Raw genomic sequence first — 26,400 nt, forward strand, 5'->3', positions numbered from 1 at the left:
GGGCACCTGGCTGGCTCAGTCAGTAGAGCATGTGACTCGATTTCCAGGTTCGAGCCCCACATTGGTCGTAGAGATTACTTAAAACCTCAAAAAAAAAAAAAAAAAAAAAGGAACCAGGTCGAGTTCTGCACATTCCTAGGTAACAGCTGAGATGCCGAGCTGGCATCCAAGTCCTAACTTAGCTACTGCCTTTGCAGCTCTGGTGTCCCAGTTACCGGGTGGACTGAGGAATATGGATGGGCCCATATGCTCACAGACGTGTAAGTGGAATTCTAAAGACCCCCGACAGGGCCTAACTCTTCCTACACTCATGTTGTCTAAGGAAGGAAGCTACCTTAGCTGCTGGGAATGCCTCACAGACCAGGAAATGAGCAGAACTTCTGTCCTTCCACAGCAGCCCGGGGCAATCTGGAAAAGTCGCCCTCAACCCTCCTCACCATCATGAAGCTAATCAGGGTCTCGCCAGCTCACATACTGTAGTGACAATATGTAGAACGGTAAAGGGAAGAATCTAGCCCTGCAAGGGAAGAAAACTTGTAAGAAATACAACAAAAAGTCAGTCTCTCAAGCACGTATCACCCTTTTTCCCAACATTTATTAAATGGCAATGACTTGGTGGGAACTGGCCAAAGTGTTTCGTGACCAGTGATGTACGGGTGAGGCGCTGCTTCCAGAACTGGGACTTCAGGAAGACAAGCAGGCGTGAGTGAAACACAACCGGAGTGGGAGCGGGGCGAGGCTGCAGCACACAGGTAAGCACCTTAAAGGACACAACCTCCTTTGAAAGGACACTTCTTCACAGACACGTGAAGCAAAACATTTACACGTCTTGTATCTTTAACACAAGATTCTGAAAGCGAATGGCCACTTAATGGTTACAGCTGGGACAGTGGTGAAGCGCGGCAGCCTCCGTCCTCCCCAGCAGGGCCCGGCGACGCTCGCCACAGCATCTTCCCAGAACAGCCCACACTTCAGCGTCCGTCTCCCTGGACAATACTGGTAGGTAAGATTGATCCTGACAATTCCCTCAGAAAGATCAGTGTGGGTTCTTGCCATCACTGAAGAACGGCCACAGTAGGACTCTCTCCATGCTTTCAACAAGTTCTTCGGTGCAGTTCAGATCTAGAAAGCCGCAAAACTCAGCTGGGCCTACAGTCAGTTCAGGAAAAATAGGACTGCACCTGCGCAGACACCGCTCCCCCTTCCTCTACAAAGTCGGAGGAGAGAAGAGCTCCTAACCGTTAGCATTTAACAAAAAAAAAAAAACACCCTTAGAATTCAAAACCGTGCCATACTTCTCTTGGTTCGTGATATAAAGAATTAGTGAAAGCGTGATCTAGTAACACTGAGTCACAAACCCAAGTTCGCGTGTGTGGAGTCTCCAACAGCAGGAAGGGGATGGTAGCCAGCTTTCGGAACAATGCCATAGGAAATCTAGCCTGTGGTCCACGAAAGGGAAAGCCGCTCCTGGCCTGACGCCTTATGTAGGACACAGAACTAGAGGAAGAAGAAGAACTTGTAAACAGAAATGTAGGTTCTGCATACATTTACACAAGATGCATCATGTTTTATATACATCTTATATGTATATAAAAATACACAAATGTCAATATTAATGCAAGGATCTACAGTAGCAACTTTTTTTTTTTTAGAAGGCTACACCCAACAGAGAAGAGTTCTCTCACGACACATGTATTAAAATTGCCCAGAAATGAGATACCAAAAGGCCATGTCTCTCAGGATATCACGTAGAGCGAAGAGCCCATAACATTCGCCCTATACCGTCCGGCTTGTACCACAGCAGAGGCTCCCCCGTAAGTGAAAGAAGGGCTCAAGTCTCCGCATGCGCACGGCAGCAACCACGCCCACACTGCAGCCTCAGGCAGAGCCTGCAGGGCAGGGTAAAGAAGCACACGTGAGGAAAAGCCTCGGGAGCCCACACAGCATCCCTCCCATCCTTCTTAGGCCAAATGAGGCCACTTTTGCACCTTCTTTCGTTTCAGACCTTTGCGTTTAAATTAAGCTGGTATATTCAGCAGCCAAGCCACAGTCTTCAGTGTAAAAACAACTATGAGGAAGTCCCACCGAGGAAGCAGAAGGAAAGTTCTCCCTTGAGCAGAAACCACTGCCAGGCCAGTGTTCTAGTGGCCCTCGGGGTAGAGGAATTGCTAACCGGCTGTGGACTTCCAGGATGGGTGGAAGAGAGCATTTTCCGTCACCCCCCATCCACACCTTCCCACGCGACTGAACACCTCTGAGCTTACACACACCCATTCACTTGTCCGGGGTGCGGAGTCACCACTGCGGTCTGCACCCTCGCTTCTTTTCCACCCAGTCCTCGTAGAGCCGAGGCAAAGCCACAACACATGCACACAAGCAGCTCCGGAGAACAGGTACAGTCTAGACGGGCTGGGCTCACAGGCTGGAACCTGTGGCCTGAGCCTGAGGAACAGAATTAGGTAAGTGCTGCTTCCCTAAGACACGCGGTATAGGTTCACAGTTACAGGCCTGGGTTTTCAGAGGAAGCACTTAAACATCATTTGCCCCCAGACGACTCTGTTCTCTGGGTCATAAAATTCTTCCATGCCGGTCAAATGATAAAATAGCTAGAGAATGCTTCCGAAGCTCGTTCTATCTTTGGCACCCACGGCAGTGCCCCAGGGACCCGCTATAATTAAAACCTGAGACATGTTCTTTATGTTCATCTCATTCCTGTGTCACATCTACAAGAACAAACCTCAGAACAATCCAGCTTTCATACCAGTGCTAGCACAACATAAAAGCAAACAAAGATGTCAGGTATTAAAAAGAAAAAGAAAAAGAAAGAAACTGGAATGTAATAGGAAGTAAAAGCCCTCCATCAGAAGAACATGGCTTATTAAAACATTTCAATCTCTTCTTTCAACCCCCTCCCCCACACCCCTAACCTACTAACGACTGGCTCCACTTCAATCACAGGTGACACTTAATGTGTCACTCACTCTGAGCTCCCAGTATATTCTACTGAGGTTCCCTCTTTATGAAGCTGTGGTTGAAGAAATATGCCATCTGAGTTACCTAACATCTCAGAAATCCCAACCTTCCTATGTTCAGCCAGAAACACTGACGGAGAGAACCCAAAGAAAAATGTTCCCAGAAGAGGACTGCTCTCAATATTGGATCATATACTATAGGATGCATTTCATGATGCTTAGAAAATGTCACCTGAATAACTGCTGCTTTATAAAAAATAATTTCACTGAAAAGTGTTAGTTTTGCCTGTAATTAAATAAGTTCATCAGTTCCCTCTTTATTATCCAAATTTTGCTCTTTCCTCAGCAAAGTTAGTAACCTCATTAACTTCTCGAATGACCTTCCTTTGCCTCATCACTGTTCCCAACCTGTGATCTTGATCTCACTAAAATTTACGGTTCATTTTTCACTGTCCTAGTTGATGAAAATCCATTCTTTCTCTCCCTCCCATTCCTTTCCCTTACAACAAATCCCTGAGGGACTGTTCTCTGACTTCACTGTCCCCTCTTTCATCCATCCTCATGATCTGTCCTTGTCTACTGTCCCCACGATGGCAGACACCACCCTACTGAACCCCACCGTGTCAGTCAATACCTGAGACACATAATTGTGGGAACGTCTCCATATTTCCTCCATTGCCTGTCTCCGTGCTTACTAAAGCTGAGCTGTGGAAATTACTTCCAGCTCAAGATCCGAAATAAAAGTTGCATTCTATATAACCATAATTCATAATGTGAGTAGCATAAGTAAGCCAGGCATCTATCCTCACTCGGCACAAATGAGAATGATAAAAGTGCATTTGGAAGTTACTTTCTTATCTATTAACAAGACGATGATGCATTTATCGACCAATCAGAACTTCCCAAGCATCGCACATACACCATTATAAAACTCACCTTTCAGTATATAGTCAGTTAACAAGCTCGGAACCTTGTCACTGTCCTCTTTCATGGCACGAAGAACTGTAAAATGAAGGAGAGAAAGACAAGGCAACAATTTCAAACTCAGAGAGCAAATCTCATTTACACTGTAGCCTTCATTAATTATCAGGCATAATCAATTCCTACAAATTAGTGGTTACTTTCTGCACGCTAAACAGCAACTGCAAATGCTCAAGAATGTACTGTCGTTGAGTGAGCCCTTATCCAAGTGAGAACATTCCTGTTACCGGAGACTTCTCCCGGGTATAAAACATCCAGACAGTGGAACCAGCAAAGAAGAATTGGGCTATTTACCCAGAGCCTCAAGTCTGTCGTAATAAATACTGGAAAGCGAGGTACCACCATGAGCACTTCCGTGAGCTCTGGGGAGCAGGAGACCCTCAGTCTGCACATCTCACAAGCGGGAGAAACTCTCAAATGACTAGTGAGCCACCTTCTCCAAGGAGCATGTCTGTCAGCCTTCTTGGAAACTTTCAAAGGCCAAAATAAGGAGCAGACCTCACTGAAGCAGCACCCAGCCGCGCTGCCTGCCCCTGTACTACAGAGGAAGCCCGGTGAATCGACCTCATCCTCAAGGGGCATCTTGGGACAATTTTATCTCCAAGCAAAGCCAAATAGCAAGATCAGCTGCTGGGGGGCTTAAAAATCTCGACCACGCAGGTACAGAAACACATGAACAAATGCTACACTTTCACAGTGGCTGCCACCTCAAACTGTCCCCGGAGCACCCGGGGGAGAAGGCTGCCCTGCTTCCCCAGACATACGACGGAACAACATGGTGTCTTCTTGGGCTTAAACCCTGGCTCTACCACTTCCCCGCCGTGGGCGCTCTGAGCAAGTTACCTAACCAGTCGGTGCACCAAGTTCCTCATCTGTAACATGAGCATAGTCATCCGACCAGTCCCCAAGGCTGGTTGTGATTATCAAGTTACTAATGCAGACGTGAAGGACTGAGAATAGCGCCCAACACAGAATATATGCTGTGTAAGCATTAGCCATTATTATTAACGCAACTAACGGTATTCTGATTCTTATTACTGTTGCTACTGTACTTCCAGGAGCTTTCATGAGGAAGGCTGAACAACCATAAACGCTGCGACCGTCTCCCCGGGCTTCCGCCATGAACACCGACGGGCGGCAGTGGTAGAGGCTCCGGTTCTCCCCCAAGTTTTGAGGAGCTAACTGCTTTTACTTCAAAGGGAAACTCACACTAACTTGGGCATTCCTTCACACCCCCTACATGTCTACTCAGAGATTCCAAATTGTGCCATCTACAAAGGTATCATCTAAGGATCAGCCTGAAGACATTCTGATGTGGGAATTATGATGTCTTTCGTTTAGCCAAGTCTGTCCATGCTCTGAGAATCCAAGGTCTTTCAGTAATTCCTGGCGTCCAGGCAATATTTATGTTCCCTTCTCAGAGGGCAACTGTGTTCAGTATTCCTGCTTCCCATCGTGTTTTAGATTGGTTTTTAGTTCTATATAAAATCACGTGCCATAGGCTAACATTCTTAAAAAGTACAGTGGACTGGGAATTAAAAGACCCAGCCCTGTAATTAAGCATTCCCCTGTGTGATCTTGGCCACTCGTAACTTCATGGGTTGGTCTGGAAAATCAGAGGGCAGGCCACCCAGTTAATTTCTTCATTTTCTATCTCAGACTGGCTGGCATCACTTGATTTACCTGTATCTCAGTATAAAATGTTTTGAAAGTATCGTTCACCAAAGGAAAGAGTAACAACTTCAGGTAGAAGGAGACAGGCAGGCAGCTTGTGCTCACAACAACCACGCCTCCATATCCCTAAATTCCAAAATAGGTATCGTCACAAGAGGCATTCCTGTGATTCCCTCTTATTTGGTTCCTTCTTTAATCAACAGTTAACAGAGCAGCAAATCCAGTCCCTTCAAGGAAAACAAAGCTCAGTAATTGACTTACCCCAAATCACACATATGTTAATTTATTTACCATGAGGGAAACACAGCAAATATGTTTACCTTTGTTTTTCATTGTGAGCAAGAGAGGGATAAGTAACATCCAAGGACGTTACTGTAAATAACAGGGATAGAACCAGAATTCATTGCTCATTTATGGCTATCGTAAGACAGAATCAGTAGAATGTATATTTAGGTCTCACAAATTATTTTAAAATGCGAGCCTCTTGAAGGTGGAGTATTTTTGTCTGCTTTGTTCACTAAAGTATCTCAATGCCCAGAACACAGCCTGGCATAGAATAGGCCTTTTTTAATATTTGCTGAATGAATATTCTTAAAATATTACTATCAATTTATATTCTGCTTATGACTATTACTTTGGGTTCTACGTTCTAAGAAAGGAGAATATTTTCGGCCACTTTCTAAATCTTTCCTATTGACTTACTGACAGTCATATTTACATAACATCCATGAAGCACCTTATCTATTGATAAATGATATGTTCTTAAACATACAAGGGATGATGGAGAATCAAGTTACACTTTTTTCCTCAAAAGTTCAGCTTGTAAGTATTTCAAAAGGTAAGAAAAAGTACAAAAAGTACAAATCAACTCGGAATTCAGTGTCACGTTCGATGGTGCAGCCATTTATGGTCTCATTCTCAATAAATGATGACATCTGTCATTTACTATCCCCAATTGACAAAACAAAACATAGCAACAATCAAGCAACCAAAATCGGTATTCAGAATCAGCAAAAGTAAATAAAGTAACAGTTTCATTTTGGCTCTGCTCACTTTTTGTTAATATCTGAAGATCTTCAACAGATGGTGGTCCATTTTTTTTCTCGTAAGGAATGACTGTCGTCAAGTACTGCCAAGTTAAAAAAAAAAAATGTCACTTAAATCAGAATGACCTTATCTGTAAAACTTCGATACAGTTACTACAGGTCTATTTTGTAACATGAAACATGAGCTTCTTTAGTATGGAACACAGGTATCTCACTATCTCGGCTGTCTCTGTATTTTTTGCCTACCTCCATCTGCTTCACACAAACCCAACATTAACAGAAATATATTTTCACCTTTCAATTATTGAAAATTTCACAAAAGTAGGCCTGAGGGTGATCTTTACAATTTGTTCATCTTTAAAGTAAAGCCTTATCTAACAATCTCCTTGCATTATTTCCAACATACTTGGAAAAGAGTAATTTAAAACTGAAGACATAGTTGCAACAGTTCTGCATGACCAAATAATTCCCAACAGCCAAATAATTCTGTTTCAGACCATTTTTTTCTGGTTGAACAAAATGGTCACGTGGATAACCTGACAACTTAAACACACACACCAGCTTCTTCCAGAAGCTGACATAGACACACGTACCCAAATAATTTTAGAGGTGTATTATTATTATTATTTCAAATTACTTGTAAGTAGTTTCAAAGTTTAAAGGCGTTAAAGGAAAAGAGAAAAGTGAAAGGAGAGAATGGCCTGGTGAATAATGAAAATTCACGTCTGATACATAGACAAAGTGCCTCATTCACTCCCGTGAGGGCTCACAAGTACCAGTTATGGCCTGTAGCTACATCCCATGGAAGCACAATCTAAAATTTACTGTCCAGATGTCCCTATTCTGGCCACTCTACCAAAACTATCTACCTCAGTGTGGTCTGCCTGTGCTCATCTGAAGAGCCACTGTTCTCACTTAGAATCTTTTCAGACCCACCCATTATTTAGTCCTTGTCCTAAATCTCAGCTCTAGTCCTAACCCTCCTTGAGTGATTTCACCCCTGAGTGATCTTATAATCAAAAAACAAGGTAAAATGGTTTAGTAAGAACTGGCTCCCTACGTACAGGGAAGTAGGAAAGTGAATTATTCCGTGTTTAGGAAACAATCCCCACCAACTTTTCGGTGTAGACTTCTCCAAGCTGATACCCCGTTGTGGAACTGAATGTTTCCTCGTGAATACACAGAAAGCAGGAAGCCAGCCCCCATGGGGCTCCACGAACAGCGCGCGTCAGGGAAGCGGGACTCTGACAGCATCAGGGAGCTGCACCCCCTCGAGCACGCTCTCTGACCACGCTCTCGGGCTTCCCACGTGTGGGTCACTTTGAAAGTTACTTTGCCGTCCTGGGCATCTGAGACAGGTGAGAGGGGCCAGAAGAAAAACGAAATTTCGACCATCCCTCACTGGAGCTGTAAATGTCAGTGTGAAGGATTATTTGATATCGACTGTTTCCCTTCTTGAGCAATACAGAAACTATCTTTTAGTAAAAATCCTAGGCTCAAATGCTTGAGCTAATGTGAGAGGTTTCCTTTTTGAAGTGAAAATTTCAAATTGTGAAAAGTAATTTTAAGCACACTCATTAATGTAGATGTGTTTCCTGTGTTCATGATCCTCCCTAAGTCATTATACAAAACAGCCACACATCTGACTGCGGGTGTATTTACAGCCATGTAGAATTCTGTATAAATACGTCTCGTGCCTCACTTGGCGGACAACTGAGTTGGCTGACTACACAATACACCTTAGAAGCACCTGAATTTCATTGAAAAGGAGGTAGGATATACTCTTATCAACCTGTTTGACCTAGAACTCTAATCAGAAAGATACCGAGATCAGCTTTCTTCCCCCTAAAATGACATCTTGTTTCTCAGACTTTTAGAACTACAGTAGCATATTCTGGTTTAGTTATATATTCTAGACATGCAGCTCATGAGGTCAATGCGATTTATTTAACAGCAGTGGAAAATGGAGCTCTAAAACATGTACTAAGAATGCATTTAGTCTGTTGCCCAATTTGAAAAGTGCTGTTTCCTAAAGGGAAATCCTATGTATTATCAGGACTAGAGACATGACGAACTTTCACTTCTCCCTTTTAAGCAACAGTCTTAGTGAATTAGTACAAGTGCCAGCTTTCAGGACCTTCACGTACACAGGGAATGAAAAAGCAGAGAATGAGGAAAATAAGGATAACCGAGCACCTGTTTCTCTCCACCTGAATTTCCAAAGGTGTGGCGGAGGCCATTCTGAATGACATTTGAGATCCCCTCCATGCTGAAGCGCTAAAGGCAGCAATATACGGCCCAGAGGAAAAGGACAGAGAAAGAAGTTCAAAGACTATTAGTAAGAACGCACCATGATGATTTATGTGCCCAAGAGGCAAGCAGTTAGAAAATGCCACTACTCATTCACATAAAGCAAACAAAATCATGCTGTTTTTAAAATGTTTCTGCTTCCATTTCTTGCAAGTCAAATGCAAAAACTACTGCTTTTATGCTACCATATTCACGAAGATTTTCCCTCACGTAGCTGATAAATAAATTGGCTCCAATGTAAATATCCTAAGTGGTACACATATTTGTTTTATGCAAAATTTACTACATAATTTTTAAGATACCTTTTGATATTGTTTACCTACATTTTATCAAAAGTCTGAAAACTTAATACTAACAGTATGCATATTTTCAGTCTAAGTTTGCATATTTCTACCACAAGTTTGGAGAAACATTAACATAACATTTGGCAAATGAGAATGCTGTTACTTGGAGAGCTGATTACTGCTTCCCACTCGCTCTTCAGGCCACCTGCCATTGCCTTGGTGCAGAAATTACAAACTGGAAGAGTACATACATATGCTTTCTGGAGAGCAGAGTGGATCCCATGCGCCAGCAGGCCCCTAACACTTCCGCAGAGACTTTCCCACTGTTCCTAGGAAACAATTCTAGCTTCTTTCCCCCAGCAACCTCCAAGACTTCCTAGAACCCACTGTACTATAAAGAGAATATTTTTTCCCTAAACTACTTATCTTGATTTGTAACCAGTCTGCAACGTCATCAGACACAGGGAAAAGAGTCCAGTGGCACCTCTCTGGCTGCTGAGTCAAAGGCCTGAGATGGATTCTTACGCTGTGACTAATTAAGGAGGAAGGCATCCTGATTCACCAGCTGGGTCCTTCCTCTGGATTTTTACAGAGGAAAGTGGAAACAGTAAACACATTTGAGGAGTCAATATAACGAATATTTATCAGACCCCGAGGAATAGAAGAGGAAACCAAGGCAATGGTCTTTGCTTTCAAGAACATATGGTTTAGCCGAGAGGTTCTCAAAGCGTGGCCCAGGGATCCCCCAGGGGGTCCATGAAACACTTCTAGGGTCCATGAGCTGAGCATTACTTTCTCAGAAATACTAAGACATGATTTGCCTTCTTCACGTTCATTCTTTCCTGACTTATAGTGAAATATCCCAAATGATAGGCTGAATGCGGAAGCAGATGTAAGAATCTCTCTTCGGTTAAGTGAGATATTATAACAAGATTGACAAAAATGCATAGCAATGCCATTTTTTCTCACTAAATTTTTAAAACTATAGTTATTTTTCATAAAAACATGCTAGTTGTGTAAGCATTAATGAATTTCTTATTGGTATTTTTAAACGAATTGGTAAATTTTGTGCATTTACCAATGTAGTAAATATCAATGTAATATCAAAATCTACATCAATCTACTAAATAATCTAGTAAATATCAATCAATATAGCCTATATAAACAAAAAGCTCTTTGAGGTCTTCAAAGAATTTTAAGAGTATAAAGAAGCCCTAACAACAAAAACCTGAGTAACACCAAGAGGTTTAATCTTTGAGGGAGTGAAGTGCCTCTTTATCCGTCATGTACTCAATGGTACTACTGAAAACTGAGTACCAAATTTTACCATCTCTGACGAACATGCACAACTACCCTCTCCTCCTGAATGGTCCTTCCCCACCCGGTCCTTCCCAGATCGGAGGCCATTTTGTTCTGGCAAGAATCAAACATCTGGTCCAGACACCCTGATGGAACACAGTTCACTCTGCTGACAGCATAACTATTACCCTTGATGGAGCAGGCTAGTTTTAAAAGAAAACCTACAAAGAACTACTTTGTAGATTTTTGTATTTGTAGATTTTTCACATGCTCTCATGTGATTTGTTCACATTTTTAAGCAGATTCTCAAAAGAGATGAACTTCTTAGGCTCCAGAGTCCGGAGCCATTTTTTTTTAATTCTGTCAGATGTATTTTCTCTCAAAGGCAACAAAGAGGAAAATACTTTTCTATTCTAAATTAAAATTTTAAATTTAAATAAATAAATAGCATTTATTCTAAAATACTATTTTAGAAAATAATTTTCTATATACCCTGACTCCATTATCTATATCTCAATATAGATTCAGAAATTATCAAGCAAGGTGAATAGTTTTAGCATCCATGCATCAAGAAACTAAGGTATATTTTATATTTGAACAGCATATTCTAAAAACACTAGCTTCACTTCCTCAGTTGGAAACCTAATGGCTGTCACTGCAAAAATTTAAAAAAAAAAAAGAAAAGATTGATGTACATTCTTAAATTCCCAAGTTACATATGTAATTCAGGTTTCCTTACTAAGTGTGCCGTTGTGGGCTTTGCTGAGCCATTTTAACTACTGGTAGCCTGACGGCTTCTGAAAGATAGCTTTCATGCAACCAGAATTCAGGCCTGGTAGAAATAAGTGGAAGCGTAATCATGTGAAACCACAGTAACCAGGAAAACCACAAAACTAACGGCTGATCCCAGCAAAACAAATACAGGGACTCTCCCTAGAACCCGTGCTCCTGGGCTGATGGAAGCTGTGGCCAGTCGCCACCGCACCCTAAACAGGGAAGCAGTGTGGCAGCTGGTAAGGTTTTCTACTGCCTCCCGTTCTGCTGGGAAAATGACAGAACAGGAAAATCAAAAGGTTCACAGGAAATACAAAGAAAGCAGCTAAAAGATATATCTGAGAACATTCCTCCACCACTGCTCTGGCTGCCATCAATTCTCACCCCGCCACCGAACCCTCGGAATCACACAGCAGCCATCTCCTCCCCATGCTGCATTTTCAAACTCTTCCTCCTACCAGCTTATTCTCAGGGGCAACTTTAAGTTCTCCAACCCTCGGGCTCGCTTCAGCGGCACATGTACTAAATTCTCCCTCAACCTATTTGCTTCCCCCAGGGTTTCCTCAAACAGCTCTCCCCAGGTTACTTCTCTGATCCTGAGGTCCACGGACACTTTTCAGATCCCTGTGAGACAGACGGGGAGCTCTCCACCCTGCACCCCTTCCCCTGGGTTCCTACATGCCATCCTCTCCCTGAGCTCCCCCTGCCCCTCTGGTGGCTACTTTGGAGAGGTGCCTCTTTCTCTGCTCGGCTCTCATATGCCCCGTGTCCCCTGGGATTCTGTCCCTATTGTTTTTCTCATGCACACTCTCCAAATGTTCCCATTCCACCGTTTTAGACTTCTGCTTCCACAAATGTACACACAGCTCCACTTTCCTAAGGTCAGGAAAGGGCTGAGGACAGTGCCTGGCACTGAGGAAGGGGTTCAGTAAACATTAGCCAGTTTTATACTACAACTTCCTTCCTGAGCGTCACTTGTGTGTTCAGCGGCCTCCTGGACATCTCTACCTGAATACTGCTAAAACCCATTACATCCAAACTGAACTCCTCTTCCTCTCTCCCACCAAAAGTAAAAAAAAAAAAAAGAAAAGAAAAGAAACACACACACACACACACACACACACACACACCACTCTTTAAGTCCTGTTCCTTTTTCGGCATTCTGTATCTTTCTCATTCATTTGTCCATCCTTTCAAAAAACATGGTGAGCCAGACACTGCAGGTATTAATGACTCAAAATGAACACATCCACCAAATCCCCTCCTCCGTTCAAGACCTGATATTCCAGTAGAAAAGGGGCACAAAAAGTAAAACAAGTAAATGAACTAGATCATTGCTGATAATGTGTGTCCAGCTGATAGCTACAACACGGCAATTAAAAACTGGCTGCCTATTTTATATCGGGAGGTCAAATAAAAGCTGAGGAGGTGACATCTGAGCTGAAACATGAATTATACACCCTCCCAGATGAGCCACAAAGGACAATGGACAAAAGAGTTCCTCTCTGAGAACAGAACCAAAAGCAGCCCAACTGGCCGACCAAAGAGTTGGCTCTGTAGCCAGTGCGCAGGGGTCCTGTTATGCTTCTCCAACAGAATGTGAAATAGTAGCTACTGAGCATTTCTCTCCCCACCTTCGCATAAGTTTTTATCGCAGCGGCCCTGTTCTCCATCTTTGTGGGTGGATGTGCTAACACGGCAGGTTCACCTCTGCATCACAGGGGTTACATCCAGCGCCAACAGGAAGGGCAGGCGTTCCCCAAAGATGCCAGGCTTGAAGCCCGATGCGGTTGCTGTTGACAGACCTGTACATCTCCCTTTGGGGAAGGGGTACATGTGTTCTAGCTACGCTTGCCCAAGTCAGGGATCAGTGACCCGGCGCTTGATCCTCTCTTCCCTGGTACCCAATCGATAGATTCAACCTCTCTTGTATCTCTGAAATTCAACCATTTTCCCACCCCCACTATAACTTCTAGGCTCATTTCCTACCTGAATGAGTGCAACAGCCTCTGAGTCAATTTCTTATCTCTAGTTGCTCCCTTCCAATTAGTTCTCCTTGAAACACTGAAGTTGCCCTTCCAAAAGACAAATCTGAACATGTGATGATCCACTTAAAACCTCTTTTTGGTTTCCTACAGCCTTTACATAAAGACCCAAATGCCTTAGCATGACATACAAGGCTACCACTTCCAGGCTCTCCTTTGCTACCTCCTCACCCTCTTCTTGAGGTCCGTTCCTTCTCTCTCTCCCTCTCTCTCCCCCTCTCTCTCTCTCTCTCTCCCTCTCTCCCTCTCTCTTCCCTCTCTCTCTCTTGCTTTCAGCATTCTCTCTCAACGTCTAGCCATAACGAACAACCTGCAGGGCCCCAGATGGCCCTGTCACCTCTAGATGTCTGCCCACACCACTCCCTCTGCTTACCTTTCCTGTCCTTTCTTCTTGTCCTCCAGATTCAACTCAGCCTTCCCAGACACCCAAACCAACCCAGGGGCACTAGTAATGTATCCACACCTGTATCATGAGACAGTGCCAGGCACTAAACACATCAAGAACATGGTAGCTGTTTTGGATAGAGCAATGATCACTCTATATCTAGGTTTCTCAACCTTGACAGTACTGACATTTGGAGTCAGGTAGTTGTTGGTTGGACGGGGTGGGGGGGCGGGGGGCAGTCCGATGCTCTGTGGGATGTTGAACAGCATCACTGGCCTCTACTCAGAATGCTAGTAACACTGCCCCCACCCCATCCAGTGTGACAAGGAAAAATGTTTTCAGACGCTGCCTAATGCCTTACAGGGAGGCAAAATTGGCCTGGTTGAGAATCACTGCGTAACGTGCACTGCATGGTTTGTGAGCTGGATCCCCAGCCCACAGGCAGCATGCCCCTGAACGCTGGGATTGACTCTGCATCCTAAACACTCATGCCTGACACACAATTAGAGATCAACGTATGTTTGTCTCACAGTAGTAAAAGAGTAGATATTCAAGTTATGTTTTAAGGTGGGGGTGAAGCACAAGATATAAAAAAAGAGCAGGAAAAGAAAAAAGAAAGTTTGGGTTAATTTTTAATAAATTCAACTAAGTTCTCAAAATTATCGAGGGCAGAAATAACCTCAGATACTTCTTTTGTATGCCAACAAAGCACAAACGCATCCTCATCATGCAGGAGGCACTTCATCGATGGTCACTGGCATAAATTACAGAATTCTTTAGCAATGATTACCTATGCCAGTGACGTACTTCCGACATGGGGATGAAACTAGGAATCACACCTTAATCAAAAGTATTTGAAATGAGAAAAATTTTCAAGAGTCAACTTGGATCAAAAAGTGCTGGACTAGAAAGCAGAGATGGGTATTCTCTCCCAGGCTTCCCACTAACGTCTGACGTGAGGGCGGTCCCTGAACTCACTGAGGTCTGTTTCCTCACCAGTAAAATGGGTGATGAAATGATATCATTTTTAAAGCACTCTTATCCGTAAATTGTATGAACCTATGAATTATCTCAACCAAGTTGCCACATGGTTTCTTTAAGAGGGCACACAAAAATCAAAAACACACATACACAACAGCACAGGACTGACAGGTCACATAAGGTTATAAGTGCTCTAGAACGGCAGAACTGCACACCCAGATGATACATTCACAGTTATCTACTGCAGTGGCATTTATAGATGTGTGCTAAGCCAGAGTTTAACACTTCTAAGACCACAGCCCAAGAAGCTTAGAGCCTGTGACAACCACATCATGAGGAGACAAATTTTTTCTCTTGACTTTTTGCAGGAGAAAAAAAATTTTTTAAAAGAGCTAAGAGGCAAAAATAATCTGAAGGTGAACAGAAGAAAGATGACGTGACAAGATAGAAAGTTTTCTGCCAAAGAAGTCAACAACGGAGCCCTGAAAAAGTCCACTGAAGAACCTGGTCTAGGAAGTCAACGTGAGATTAATAAAGTAAGATAAATAATCTTGTTGACAAGGTTTGTAAAACAATGGGGTGACTAAGAAATACAAAGCCCCTAGGATAACAAAAGAGCAGCCAGGAGAAGATCAGTGAACTAGAAGGATCAAGGAACAGAAAGAGCAGGCAAGGGGACAAGGAAGAAACAGGAAACGAGCTCCACAGAGCACATGATAGATGGTTTTACAATTGCCCTATAAATTCCAAACAATACACTCTTCTGGAAGGCAAAATGAATTTTAAAAAGATAAAACCTCAGAGACAGATTAAATTTACTTTTTTAGTAAACATCACCTCATTTAGAAGCACTACATGTATGACCTTGAGAGCAGACATGGTGTGATTAGGTGCTTCTGGTACTAAACTGGGCCAGGGGGAAGATTTTGTTGACGCTGAAATTTTATTGGGGGTGGGGGGAGGAAGAAGAGAAGGAGAGAAGCATTTCTTTGTTGAACATTTCTCATGGCAAAAGTACTACTAACATGTCAAAGCACTTTCTGAAGCCTCAAGGTTAGGAATGCTCAATGACATAAAGGACATTAAAGATGTCTTACTTTTGTTTAATTGAAATAAACAACTGCAATATTAAGTTATGTCAGAAAGCTCAATCCTATTTCCACTTTATCTACCATTTCCAAATTTGAAGGATCCAAATGTTCAAATTCAAAGTGAAGAGCTAGGGAAGATGCTGGGAGTCTCAAGTTATTTTGCAATCTATCCATCTGTTTCCACCATATTTTTTACAAAGGAGTTAATAGCTCTGTAAAATGCGCTTCTCAGAATGGAATTTTTTATATGAGCCCATTTATAAGCAGGAAAATGATTAAGCATTACAGTATTTACTTTATTGTTTCCCTCACTGCTGACAAAGTGCCAAAGTAACCTAGTAAGGACGGGGGAAGAAGTTTACTCAATACGGGGCTCCACTCACATGATTTACAATGAGAACACTCACAACTGCCTCATGACCATTTCCTTCCCTGGCATGAGTATATATTAAGTCTCAAAATCAGTCATTCTCTGGAATCTTTTCCCATACAAAACCAGGAGCAACAAAGTATAAACAAGATATAGGAGATTAAAAACAAAAATTATAAAAATCTGAAAGAAGAAAGGAGCCAAGATTCCCAAGCCCGCAGACAGCATGTCTGTACAGCTCAGAAGCAGCAACACAGGGCCAAGGGTCCCTTGCACGCGTCTCTGCATAACTGCACATCATCGCGCCAGGGCACACGGGTTCTGTGAGCAAAAGAAATATGAACAAAATCTATAGGGTCGTTGTGAGGAGTCCATGGGAATCACTTAGCAAAGCATTCAGCAAATACAGATATCCAAAAATATTCAAAACATTCCTCTAAAAAGGCTAGAATAACATTTGGGACACAGCTTCCAAAAAGAAGTAACCACACCTTTCTACTTTTCTCCAGAACAAGTAATGAGCAGTCTAAGTTCTCCTCATATAAAGAAAATGGCCACTGTGAAATAAAACACTCCTGATTATAGTCTCTAGCTTAAAGGACTTAAGACAACACAAAGAAAACACACTACTGTCTATGACTAAATATACAAATCATCCAAAAAGCTTAAACAGAAAACAAGTTACACTTGCGGGTAACTCAAGATCTTTCTGAACAATAAAAAAGAGCTAGAAAACACTATGGAAACCAACAAACAACAAGAATCGGATACAGCGATGTGGTCTGTTAATCCTTCTCTGGAGTCCTAAATATATCAAATCATTCTCTTCAGACATTCACCAGTTTAACTAATTTCACAGAAAGCAGGATCCAAGACAGGGAAGAGCGAAACTAACCAGGAGGCCAGGAAATTCAAACTAATTCCTGCTATCAGACTTTTCTCTAAGCCTCATCTGACACCCACTGGCACAGATCTCTAACTAGCAGGAAATCTTTAAAAATCCCAAATTGGAAGCTCAGTGTCAGAAAAAAAGGTTAGAAAAAGCAATTAAGAAATGCTTTTCATCTATTTCGGACTCATATCCTAACTTATGCTCTGACTTCATTAATATTCTTTTTACTCAGGAGGTTCAAAAGGAGGTGAAATTAGGGGCGCCTGGGTGGCGCAGTCGGTTAAGCGTCCGACTTCAGCCAGGTCACGATCTCGCGGTCCGTGAGTTCGAGCCCCGCGTCAGGCTCTGGGCTGATGGCTCGGAGCCTGGAGCCTGTTTCCGATTCTGTGTCTCCCTCTCTCTCTGCCCCTCCCCCGTTCATGCTCTGTCTCTCTCTGTCCCAAAAATAAATAAAAAAAAAAAAAAAAAAAAAAAAAAAAAGGAGGTGAAATTCAAACATAATTATTGTTCCTTATAAATCACATCATTTGCAAAGTTTAAATGACAAAATTTTCAAATATTAACTTCTAGAACAATAGTTTTAATTTCACATTCTTAAAATAATCAAAACACAAAACATAAGAAAAACAAAATTCATGGGAATGCAAGCTGGTGCAGCCACTCTGGAAAACAGTATGGAGGTTCCTCAAAAAACTAAAAATAGAACTACCCTATGACCCAGCAATTGCGCTATTACGCATTCATCCAAAGGATACAGGTATGCTGTTTCGAAGGGACACATGCACCCCCATGTTTATAGCAGAACTATCAACAATAGCTAAAGCATGGAAAGAGCCCAAATGTCCATCGATGGATGAATGGACAAAGAAGATGTGGTGTATATATATATATGTGTGTGTGTGTGTGTGTGTGTGTGTACGTACATACATACACACACACACACACACACACACACACACACAATGGAGTATTTTTTGGCAATTAAAAAGAATGAAATCTTGCCATTTGCAACTACATGCATGGAACTGGAGGGTATTATGCTAAGTGAAATTAGTCAGAGAAAGACAAAAATCATATGACTTCATTCATATGAGGACTTTAAGAGACAAAACAGATGAACATAAGGGAAGGGAAACAAAAATAACATAAAAACAGGGAGGGGGACAAAACAGAAGAGACTCATAAATATGGAGAACAGGGTTACAGGAGGGGTTGTGGGAGAGGAGATGGGCTAAAGGGGTAAGGGGCACTAAGGAATCTACTCCTGAAATCATTGTTGCACTAGATGCTAACTAATTTGGCTGTAAATCTAAAAAAATAAAAAATAAAGTCTCAAAAAAAAAAAAGAAAAACAGAATTGAAAGCAATAGTTACATGCAAAAAAAATTAGAAAGCACAGATATTCAAATAATTAAGGTATTACCTAAGGTGTAAAAATTTAGTCTGCTTATGTTCACACTTCTTCAAATCAAATATTTTCTTTAATTTTTTTTTTGAGAGAGAGTAAGTGTGCAAGCAGGGGAGAGGGGAAGAGGGAGAGAGAGAATCCCAAGCAGACCCATGCCCAGCGCAGAGCCTGACACAGGGCTCGATGCCACAACCCCAGGATAATGACCTGAGCAGAAATCAAGAGTTGTAGACTCAACTGACTGAGCCACCCAGGTGCCCCTCAAATCAAATAGTTTTCATGTGAATTACAAAGCAGTTATAAATGCAAATTATACTGAAAAACTTTCTGTAGAGAAAAAGCAGATCCAAGTAAATTAGAAAATATGAACTAAACCAAAGCAGATAAATATTTGAAAATGTCTTGAATATTACACTATTATTTTGGAATTTCACTCTCAGAACAGAAAGGTATGGTATGAAGATTTTCTAAGTTAGGAGTTAAATGGAACAGTATCAATTTAATTTTTTCTATTTGAAGATCTTTTTAAATTTTTAAGTGATTTAATATTAATATGGTAATTAAGTGTTGGCAAAAATTTTCAAAGCTACTGAAGCTAGGGTAAAATAATTAACCCTGCTAATTTTATACATTATTTCCTGATACTTACGAATACCCTAAGTATATAATAAGGTAAATAACTAGTAGTGCAATTGCGGGGTCATAGGGTAGCTCTATCTTTAACTTTCTGAGAAACCGCCACACTGTTTTCAGAGTGGCTGCTTCAGTTTGCACTCCTACCAACAGTGTGGGAGGGTTCCCCTTTCTCTGAATCCACATCAACATCTATTGTTTCCTGCGTTGTTAATGTTAGCCATTCTGACAGGTATCTCATTGTGGTTTTGATTTGTATCTCCCTGATGATGAGTGATGCTGAGCATTTTTTCATGTGTCTGTCAGCCATTTGTATGTCTTCTTGGGGGAAATATCTGTTCATATATTCTGTCCATTTCTTAACTGGAATATTAATTTTTTGGGTGTCGAATTAACTGCACTACTAGGTATTTACCCAAAGGATATAAAAATACTGATTCAAAGGGGCACATGCACCCCAATGTTTATAGCAGCACTGTCAACAATAGCCAAATCATGGAAAGAGGCCAAATGTCCACTGACTGATGAATGAATAAAGAAAATGTGGTGTGTATATATACATACACAATGGAATATTACTCAGTGATCAAAAAGAATGAAATCTTGCCATTTGCAATGACATAGACAGAACTAGAGTGTATTATGCTAAGCAAGATAAGTCAATCAGAGAAAGACAAATACCATATGATTTCACTCATATGTGGAATTTCAGAAACAAAACAGATGAACATAGGGGAAGGGAAGGGAAAGTAAAATAAGATAAAAACAGAGAGGGAAGGCAAACCGTAAGAGACTTTTTTTTAAGTTTATTTATTTTGAGAGAGAGAGAGAGAGAGAGAGAGAGAGGGCATGACCACAGGCAGGAGGGTCAGAGAGAGACAGAGAGAGAGAATCCCAAGCAGGCTCTGCACTGTCAGCACAGAGACTGATGCAGGCCTCAGTCTCACAAACGGTCAGATCATGACCTGAGCCTAAATCAAGAGCTGGATGCTTAACTGACTGAGTCACCCAGGATCCCCAAGAGACTCTTAACTATAGAGAACAAACTGACAGTTGGTGGACAGGAGGTTGGTAGGGGAATGGACTAAATGGGTGATGGGCATTAAGGAAGGCACTTGTGATGAGCATTGGGTGTTATATGTAAGTGACGAATCACTAAATTCTCCTGAAACTAATACTACACTATATGTTAACTAACTGGAATTAAACAAAATCTTGGAAGAAAAAAGAAAGAATACAATTTCCTGGCATATCAAGGCTTTATGTGAATTTCTGTTATATTAACAAACAATTAGCAAACCTCTCCAAGGCATAAGGAGTCAAGAATAGACTCCTGATTTTTACTAAGTTAACTGCTGTGTCATGAAAGCTCACTATTACCGGTCACCAAAAGACAGTTGCAAAAAATCAATAGTAGATAATGATTAACAAAAACTGGTAGTGACATACATTTGTCTAGGCAAAACTATTTCTCATAAAATAAATGTGTTCTACATCTAAACTAATTAATAATTCTTAGGTGTGCAGTATTAAAACAATAAATAATACACATCCAAGTTTCTCTCCATCCTACACTGACCTTCCATTTTATGGCCCTAATGCTAATTTTTTAGGAATACTTATTATAATAAGGAAATATACAAAAGAGTATAAGAAACTATCAAAAATTATATGCTAACAAACTGGACAACTTAGAAGAGATGGATAAATCCCTAAAAACATACAATCTTCCAAAACTAAATCAGGAAGGAATAGAAAATGTGAACAGGCTGATTACTAATAACAAAACTTAATCAGTAATCAGAAACTCTCAACAAACAAAAAGTCCAGAACCAGATGGATTCACAGGTGAATCTTACCAAACATTTAGAGTTGATACCTATCCTCTTCAAACTATTAAAAAAAAAAAAAAAAAAGAGAGAGAGGAGGGAAAGCTTCCAAATTCATTCTATGAGGCCAGCATTACCCCAAAACCAAAGACACTCCAAAAAAAATAAAACTACAAGCCAATATTCCTAATGAGCATTTATGCAAAAATCCCTAACATAATATTAGCAAACCAAATTCCACAATACATTAAAAGAATCACTCACCTTAATTAAGTGGGATTCATTGCAGGGATGCAAGGATGGTTCAATATTCACAAATCAATCAAAGTGATGTATCACATTAACAACATGAAAGATAAAAACCATATGATCATCTCAACAGATGCAGGAAAAAGCATCTGACAAAACTCAACAGGTGTTTATGATAAAAACTCTCAATAGAGTGGGTTTAAGAAGGAATGTACCTCAACCTAATAAAGGCCATAGATGACAAACCCACAGCTAACACAATACTCTTAAGGAAAAGCTTTAGGAACATGACAAGGTCCTCTTTTGCCACTTTTATTCAACACAATACTGGAAACGCTAGCCACAGCAATCAGACAAGACATAAAAGGCATCCAAATAGGTAAGGAAGAAGTTAAACTCTATTTGCAAATGCATGTTAGTATATCTACAAAACTCTTAAGACTACCAGAATACTAGAATAATGGGTTCGGTAAAGTTTCAGGATATAAAATTAATACACAGAAATCTGTTGTATTTTTGTACACTAATACAAAGTAGCAGAAGAGAAATAAAGAAAACAATCCAATTTTCAACTGCATCAAAAAGAATAGATTACCTAGGAATAAATTTAACCAAGGAGATGAAAGACCTGTACTCTGAGAACTTATATAAAACACTGACGAAAGAAATTAAAGACAACACAAACAAACGGAAAGATATACCATGAGAAAGATGTTCATGGATTGGATGAATCAATACTGTTAAAATGTCCACAATACCCAAAGCAATCTACAGATTCAGCACAATCCCTATCCAAATACCAGTAATATTTTTTACAGAACTAGAACAAATAATCCTAAAATGTGTATGGAACCACAAAAGACCTGAATAGTCAAAGCAATCTTGAAAAAGAACAAAGCTGGAGGTATCACAATCCCGTATATCAAGATATACTACAAAACTAATAATCAAATAGTATGGTACTGGCACAAAAAATGGTTATACAGATCAACAGAACTAGTTAGAAAGCCCAGAAATAGGGGCACCTGGGTGGCTCAGTCAGTTAAGCATCTGACTTCAGCTCAGGTCATGATCTTGTGGGTTTGTGAGTTCAAGCCCTGTGTCGGGCTCTGTGCTGACAGCTCAGAGCCTGGAGCCCACTTTGGATTCTGTGTCTCCCTCTCTCTCTGCCCCTCCCCCGCTCACACTCTCTGTCTCAAACATACACAAAAAAAAAAATTTTAATGGGCAGAGGACCTAAGTAGACACTTTTCCAAAGAAGACATATAGAAGGCCAACAGAAACATGAAAAGATGCTCAAACATCACTAACCATCAAGAAAATACAAATCAAAACCATAATGAGATATCACCTCATGCCTGTCAGAATGGCTGGTATCAAAAAAGTCAAGAAATAAGTGTTGGCGAGAATGTGGAGGAAAGAGAACCCTCATGCACTGTTAATGGGAATGTAAATTGGTGCAACCACCGTGAAAAAAAATATGGAGACTCTTTAAAAAATTAAAAATAGTAATACCATATGATCCACTACTGACTGGATCCCAAGGGAAACAAAAACACCAATTCATAAAGATATATGCACCACCTATATTTACTGCAGAATTATTTACAATAGTCAAGATATGTCCATCAATACACACGCGATGGAATATTAGTCATTAAAAAAAAATGAGTTCTTACCCTTTGCAACAGCATGGATGGCCCTAGAGGGTATTATGCTACATGAGTAAGTCCTACAAATACCATATTATTTCACTTCTATATGGAATCTAAAAAATAAATGAACAATAAACAAACACCAGAAACAGACCCATAAATACAGAGAACAAATTGGTAGTTGCCAGGGGAATGGGGGTGCAAATGGGTGAAGGTGAGTGGGAGGTACAGGTCTCCAGTTATGGAATGAATAAGTTACGGGGATGAAAGGTACATCATAGGGAATATAATCAGTGTTCTTGTAATAGCATTGTATGGTGACAGATGGGAGCTACACTTGTGATGAGCATAGCATAATGTATAGAGTTGCCAAATCACTATGCTATACACCTGCCACTAATGTAACCTTGTGTCAACTATACTTTAAAAAAGAAACAAGAAACTTGCAGAGAAATGCTATCAAATATAACCAACAAATTACTGCCAAAAATATATTAATATTTACATTCACATATATAGGGTAGACTTTATCTTCTCAAGTACCACTACTTAGAAAAAGTGGGGGAAGGGAATCAGTCCTTTTTCCATTTCTCTTCTATCTTCTTTAAACTACTATTTATTGCTGTCTATAAATACAATGTACCCAGAGGACTGCCAACATTTTTAAGTTTTTCATTTGGCCCCAAATCTAGAGGACAACTGGTCTACCCGCTGGCTCTCTTCACTTAGCCACTGGGAATCTGACACAAAGGTCTATTGCTAGGCAGGTTGCCTTAGGCATGTGGCTTGGAGATGGACTGGTCAAGGCATCACCACATGTAGGCACAACTCAGGCTGCTGGATGGGGCTCTGAGGAAAGGAGTAACTCAACACACACAGATAAAATAAGGTTACATTTTATAATAAATTTTAGTCACAGTATAGTGATCTTTTTATACAAACTCACTTAAATGGAGTTTGCATCTTTTTTTCTTCAAATTTTTAATTTTACTAAATTTTAGTCTAAATCAGGAGTTGGCCAACTTTTCCTATAAAGGGCCAGAGAGTTAATATTTTAAGTTTACAGTCCACACAGTCTCTGTCACAACTATCCCGTTCTGTCCTTGTAACACCAAAGCAGCCACAGACCATATGGAAATGAATGGACATGGCTGCATTCCAATAAAACTTTATTTATAAAACAGGTAGAGGGCCAATTTGGCCTTCCGGCAGTAGTTTGCCTTGTCAATCCTCAGTCTATATCATCTTAGCAAATGTGAAATTTAAAAATTCCAAATTAGAGGGGCACCTGGGTGGCTCAGTCGGTTAAGCATCCGACTTCAGCTCAGGTCACGATCTCACGGTCCGTGAGTTCGAGCCCCGCGTCGGGCTCTGGGCTGATGGCTCAGAGCCTGGAGCCTGCTTCCGATTCTGTGTCTCCCTCTCTCTCTGACCCTCCCCCGTTCATGCTCTGTCTCAAAAATAAATAAACGTAAAATAAAAAAATAAAATAAAAATTCCAAATTAGAAGGAAAAAGGGAAGAAAAAAAGCTAGTTGTACCTTATTATAAACAAAAGCCCCAAATTCAAGTAGGTGTATCAGAACAGATCCTTCTAAGCTAAGAGCTAGCACAATTTGGAATAACTTCAGAACAATCTAATAGGAGCTATCTAAATGAAAATAAATTTCTCTTACCTTAAAGTCAGCTTTGGTGAAGATTAAATGAAAACTATTACTGGTGCATTTTTGCATGCAAAAGAGAAACAAAATAGATTTGACTATTCATCATAATCTGAGCTAAATGAGTCATAAATACAGAGCAATGCATCTGTGAAAGAAAGATATAAGAAAGAGTATCTATCATCCAAGCCCTAGCTGTCCCCCATCTTGAAGCAGTTATCTCCTCGACCCCCAAAAGCAATAGACCAGGGCAACACAATTCTTTTCACAACAGACTTACTGATTCCTAATACCCCACGAGTTTTCAAAATAAACTTCTTCGGGTTATACTGAAGCAATTATACATTTTTGCTGGTGCTAAGTCCAACACATGAGAACTCCCTCTCGAAAGTTCAATGTGATTATGGCAAACAGAAAACTATTCATTCCTATCTTCGCAACCCTAGACTTAGAATACATAACCTTACATGTGACTTTTAATTTAAAAACATTACTGGATTCTAAAGGAGGAAATATGGCCATTTCATCCATACGCTGAGGTATGATGCCAAGCGAGTACTCATTAATATCTTTACAACTTCAGGTAACTCTAGGTGACAACCACTGCTAAATTAAAACATACCTAGTGGGACGCCTGGGTGGCTCAGCCAGTTGAGTATCTGACTCTTGATTTCAGCTCAGTCATGATCTCACAGTTCATGAGTTCAAGCCCCACATTGGGCTCTGCACTGACAGTGTGGAGCCTGCTTGGGGTTCGCTCACTCTCCCTCTCTCTCGGTCTCTCTCTCCCACCCACTCTCTCTCTCAAAATAAATAAATACTTTTTAAAAATAAAATTTTAAAAATAAAACGTAACTGGTATACTTGGACTTGTTCTTGTACTCATGGGAACTGCCACTGAAATTCAATAATCTGTGACTCTATTCAATACAAACAGAAGATTGGCAAAAAAATTTAAAAGACCACCTGATAGAACAATAATTCAAATATGACAACTCCAAATCCTCTGGGATTGTATCTCCTTTATAGTGAAGTTTCAATTCAACAAACAGGCATTACGTGATGTGCAAAGTAGCAAAAATTAGGTGAGATGCTGAACAATGAAACAATGTGAATGAGCTGATGATGATAAATTATGATACTATGAGATTAAAAGTATGTGTACCTCATAAATATGAAAAACATCTCTTATATGACTTAATAGGCAACTCACAAGAGAATACAGAAGTCAACGGATCAAACCATTATTTGCCTTTCAGATCAACAAAAGATCGAAAGGCTAATAATATCCGTTGTTGGCTGGAAGTGTGGGGAAATGGTCGCTCACTCACACTATTACTAGGTTCATTTCTGTAGAACAATTTGAAAAGTTGGTTGTGGAAAACGCTCCAAAACTGTATATCCTTTGACTCAGAAATTCCACGGATATCAGTGAATGAGTAGACTGTTCCACTGACCAAAAGAAAAATATATAAGAACTACATTCAACCTTAGGAAAATGGTAACTTTAGTTTGATAAATGCCAGAGACAACTAGCTAGTAGGCAGTTGGACACATAATAACTAGCATTTACTCAGGATATATGCTAGTCTTAACACACATTATTTCAATGAGTCCTCCCAAAACTCAAAGGGAGATGTACTCAGTGACAGGAGGATTCAAACACAGCTCTTCCCCCAAAGTTCTTAATCAATAGGCTACTCAGCCTCCATGGGTTTGACGCCTGACAGAAAATTCCAAGGTAGAAATACAGATTTGCAAGTTTATCTTTCTTTCACACATTTATTCAGCAGAAAAATGAGTACTTAATGTTACACTTAAGGATATAAAAGAAGATAAAGTTACATTTCCTATCCTTAGGG

The 26,400-nt window shown here is 40.7% G+C and overlaps 1 protein-coding gene across 2 annotated transcripts in view; it reads right to left on the reverse strand.

Moving 5' to 3' along the window:
* Positions 1 to 575: 575 nt before the first annotated feature.
* Positions 576 to 26,400, reverse strand: part of FEZ2 (fasciculation and elongation protein zeta 2) — a 43,685-nt gene continuing 17,860 nt past the window's right edge. The window contains exons 6-9 of one of the 2 annotated variants that reach the window (XM_058683026.1): positions 8,870 to 8,950; positions 6,681 to 6,756; positions 3,909 to 3,974; positions 576 to 1,497 (exon numbers count right to left, since the gene is read on the reverse strand). In XM_058683026.1, coding sequence (XP_058539009.1) covers positions 1,481 to 1,497; positions 3,909 to 3,974; positions 6,681 to 6,756; positions 8,870 to 8,950 — 240 coding nt within the window. In that variant the 3' untranslated portion in view covers positions 576 to 1,480. The remainder of the gene's footprint in view (positions 1,498 to 3,908; positions 3,975 to 6,680; positions 6,757 to 8,869; positions 8,951 to 26,400) is intronic. The other variant, XM_058683027.1, reaches the window with a different exon arrangement.

This window comes from Neofelis nebulosa, chromosome 9 (genome assembly GCF_028018385.1).
Source record: "Neofelis nebulosa isolate mNeoNeb1 chromosome 9, mNeoNeb1.pri, whole genome shotgun sequence".
NCBI lineage: Eukaryota > Metazoa > Chordata > Mammalia > Carnivora > Felidae > Neofelis > Neofelis nebulosa.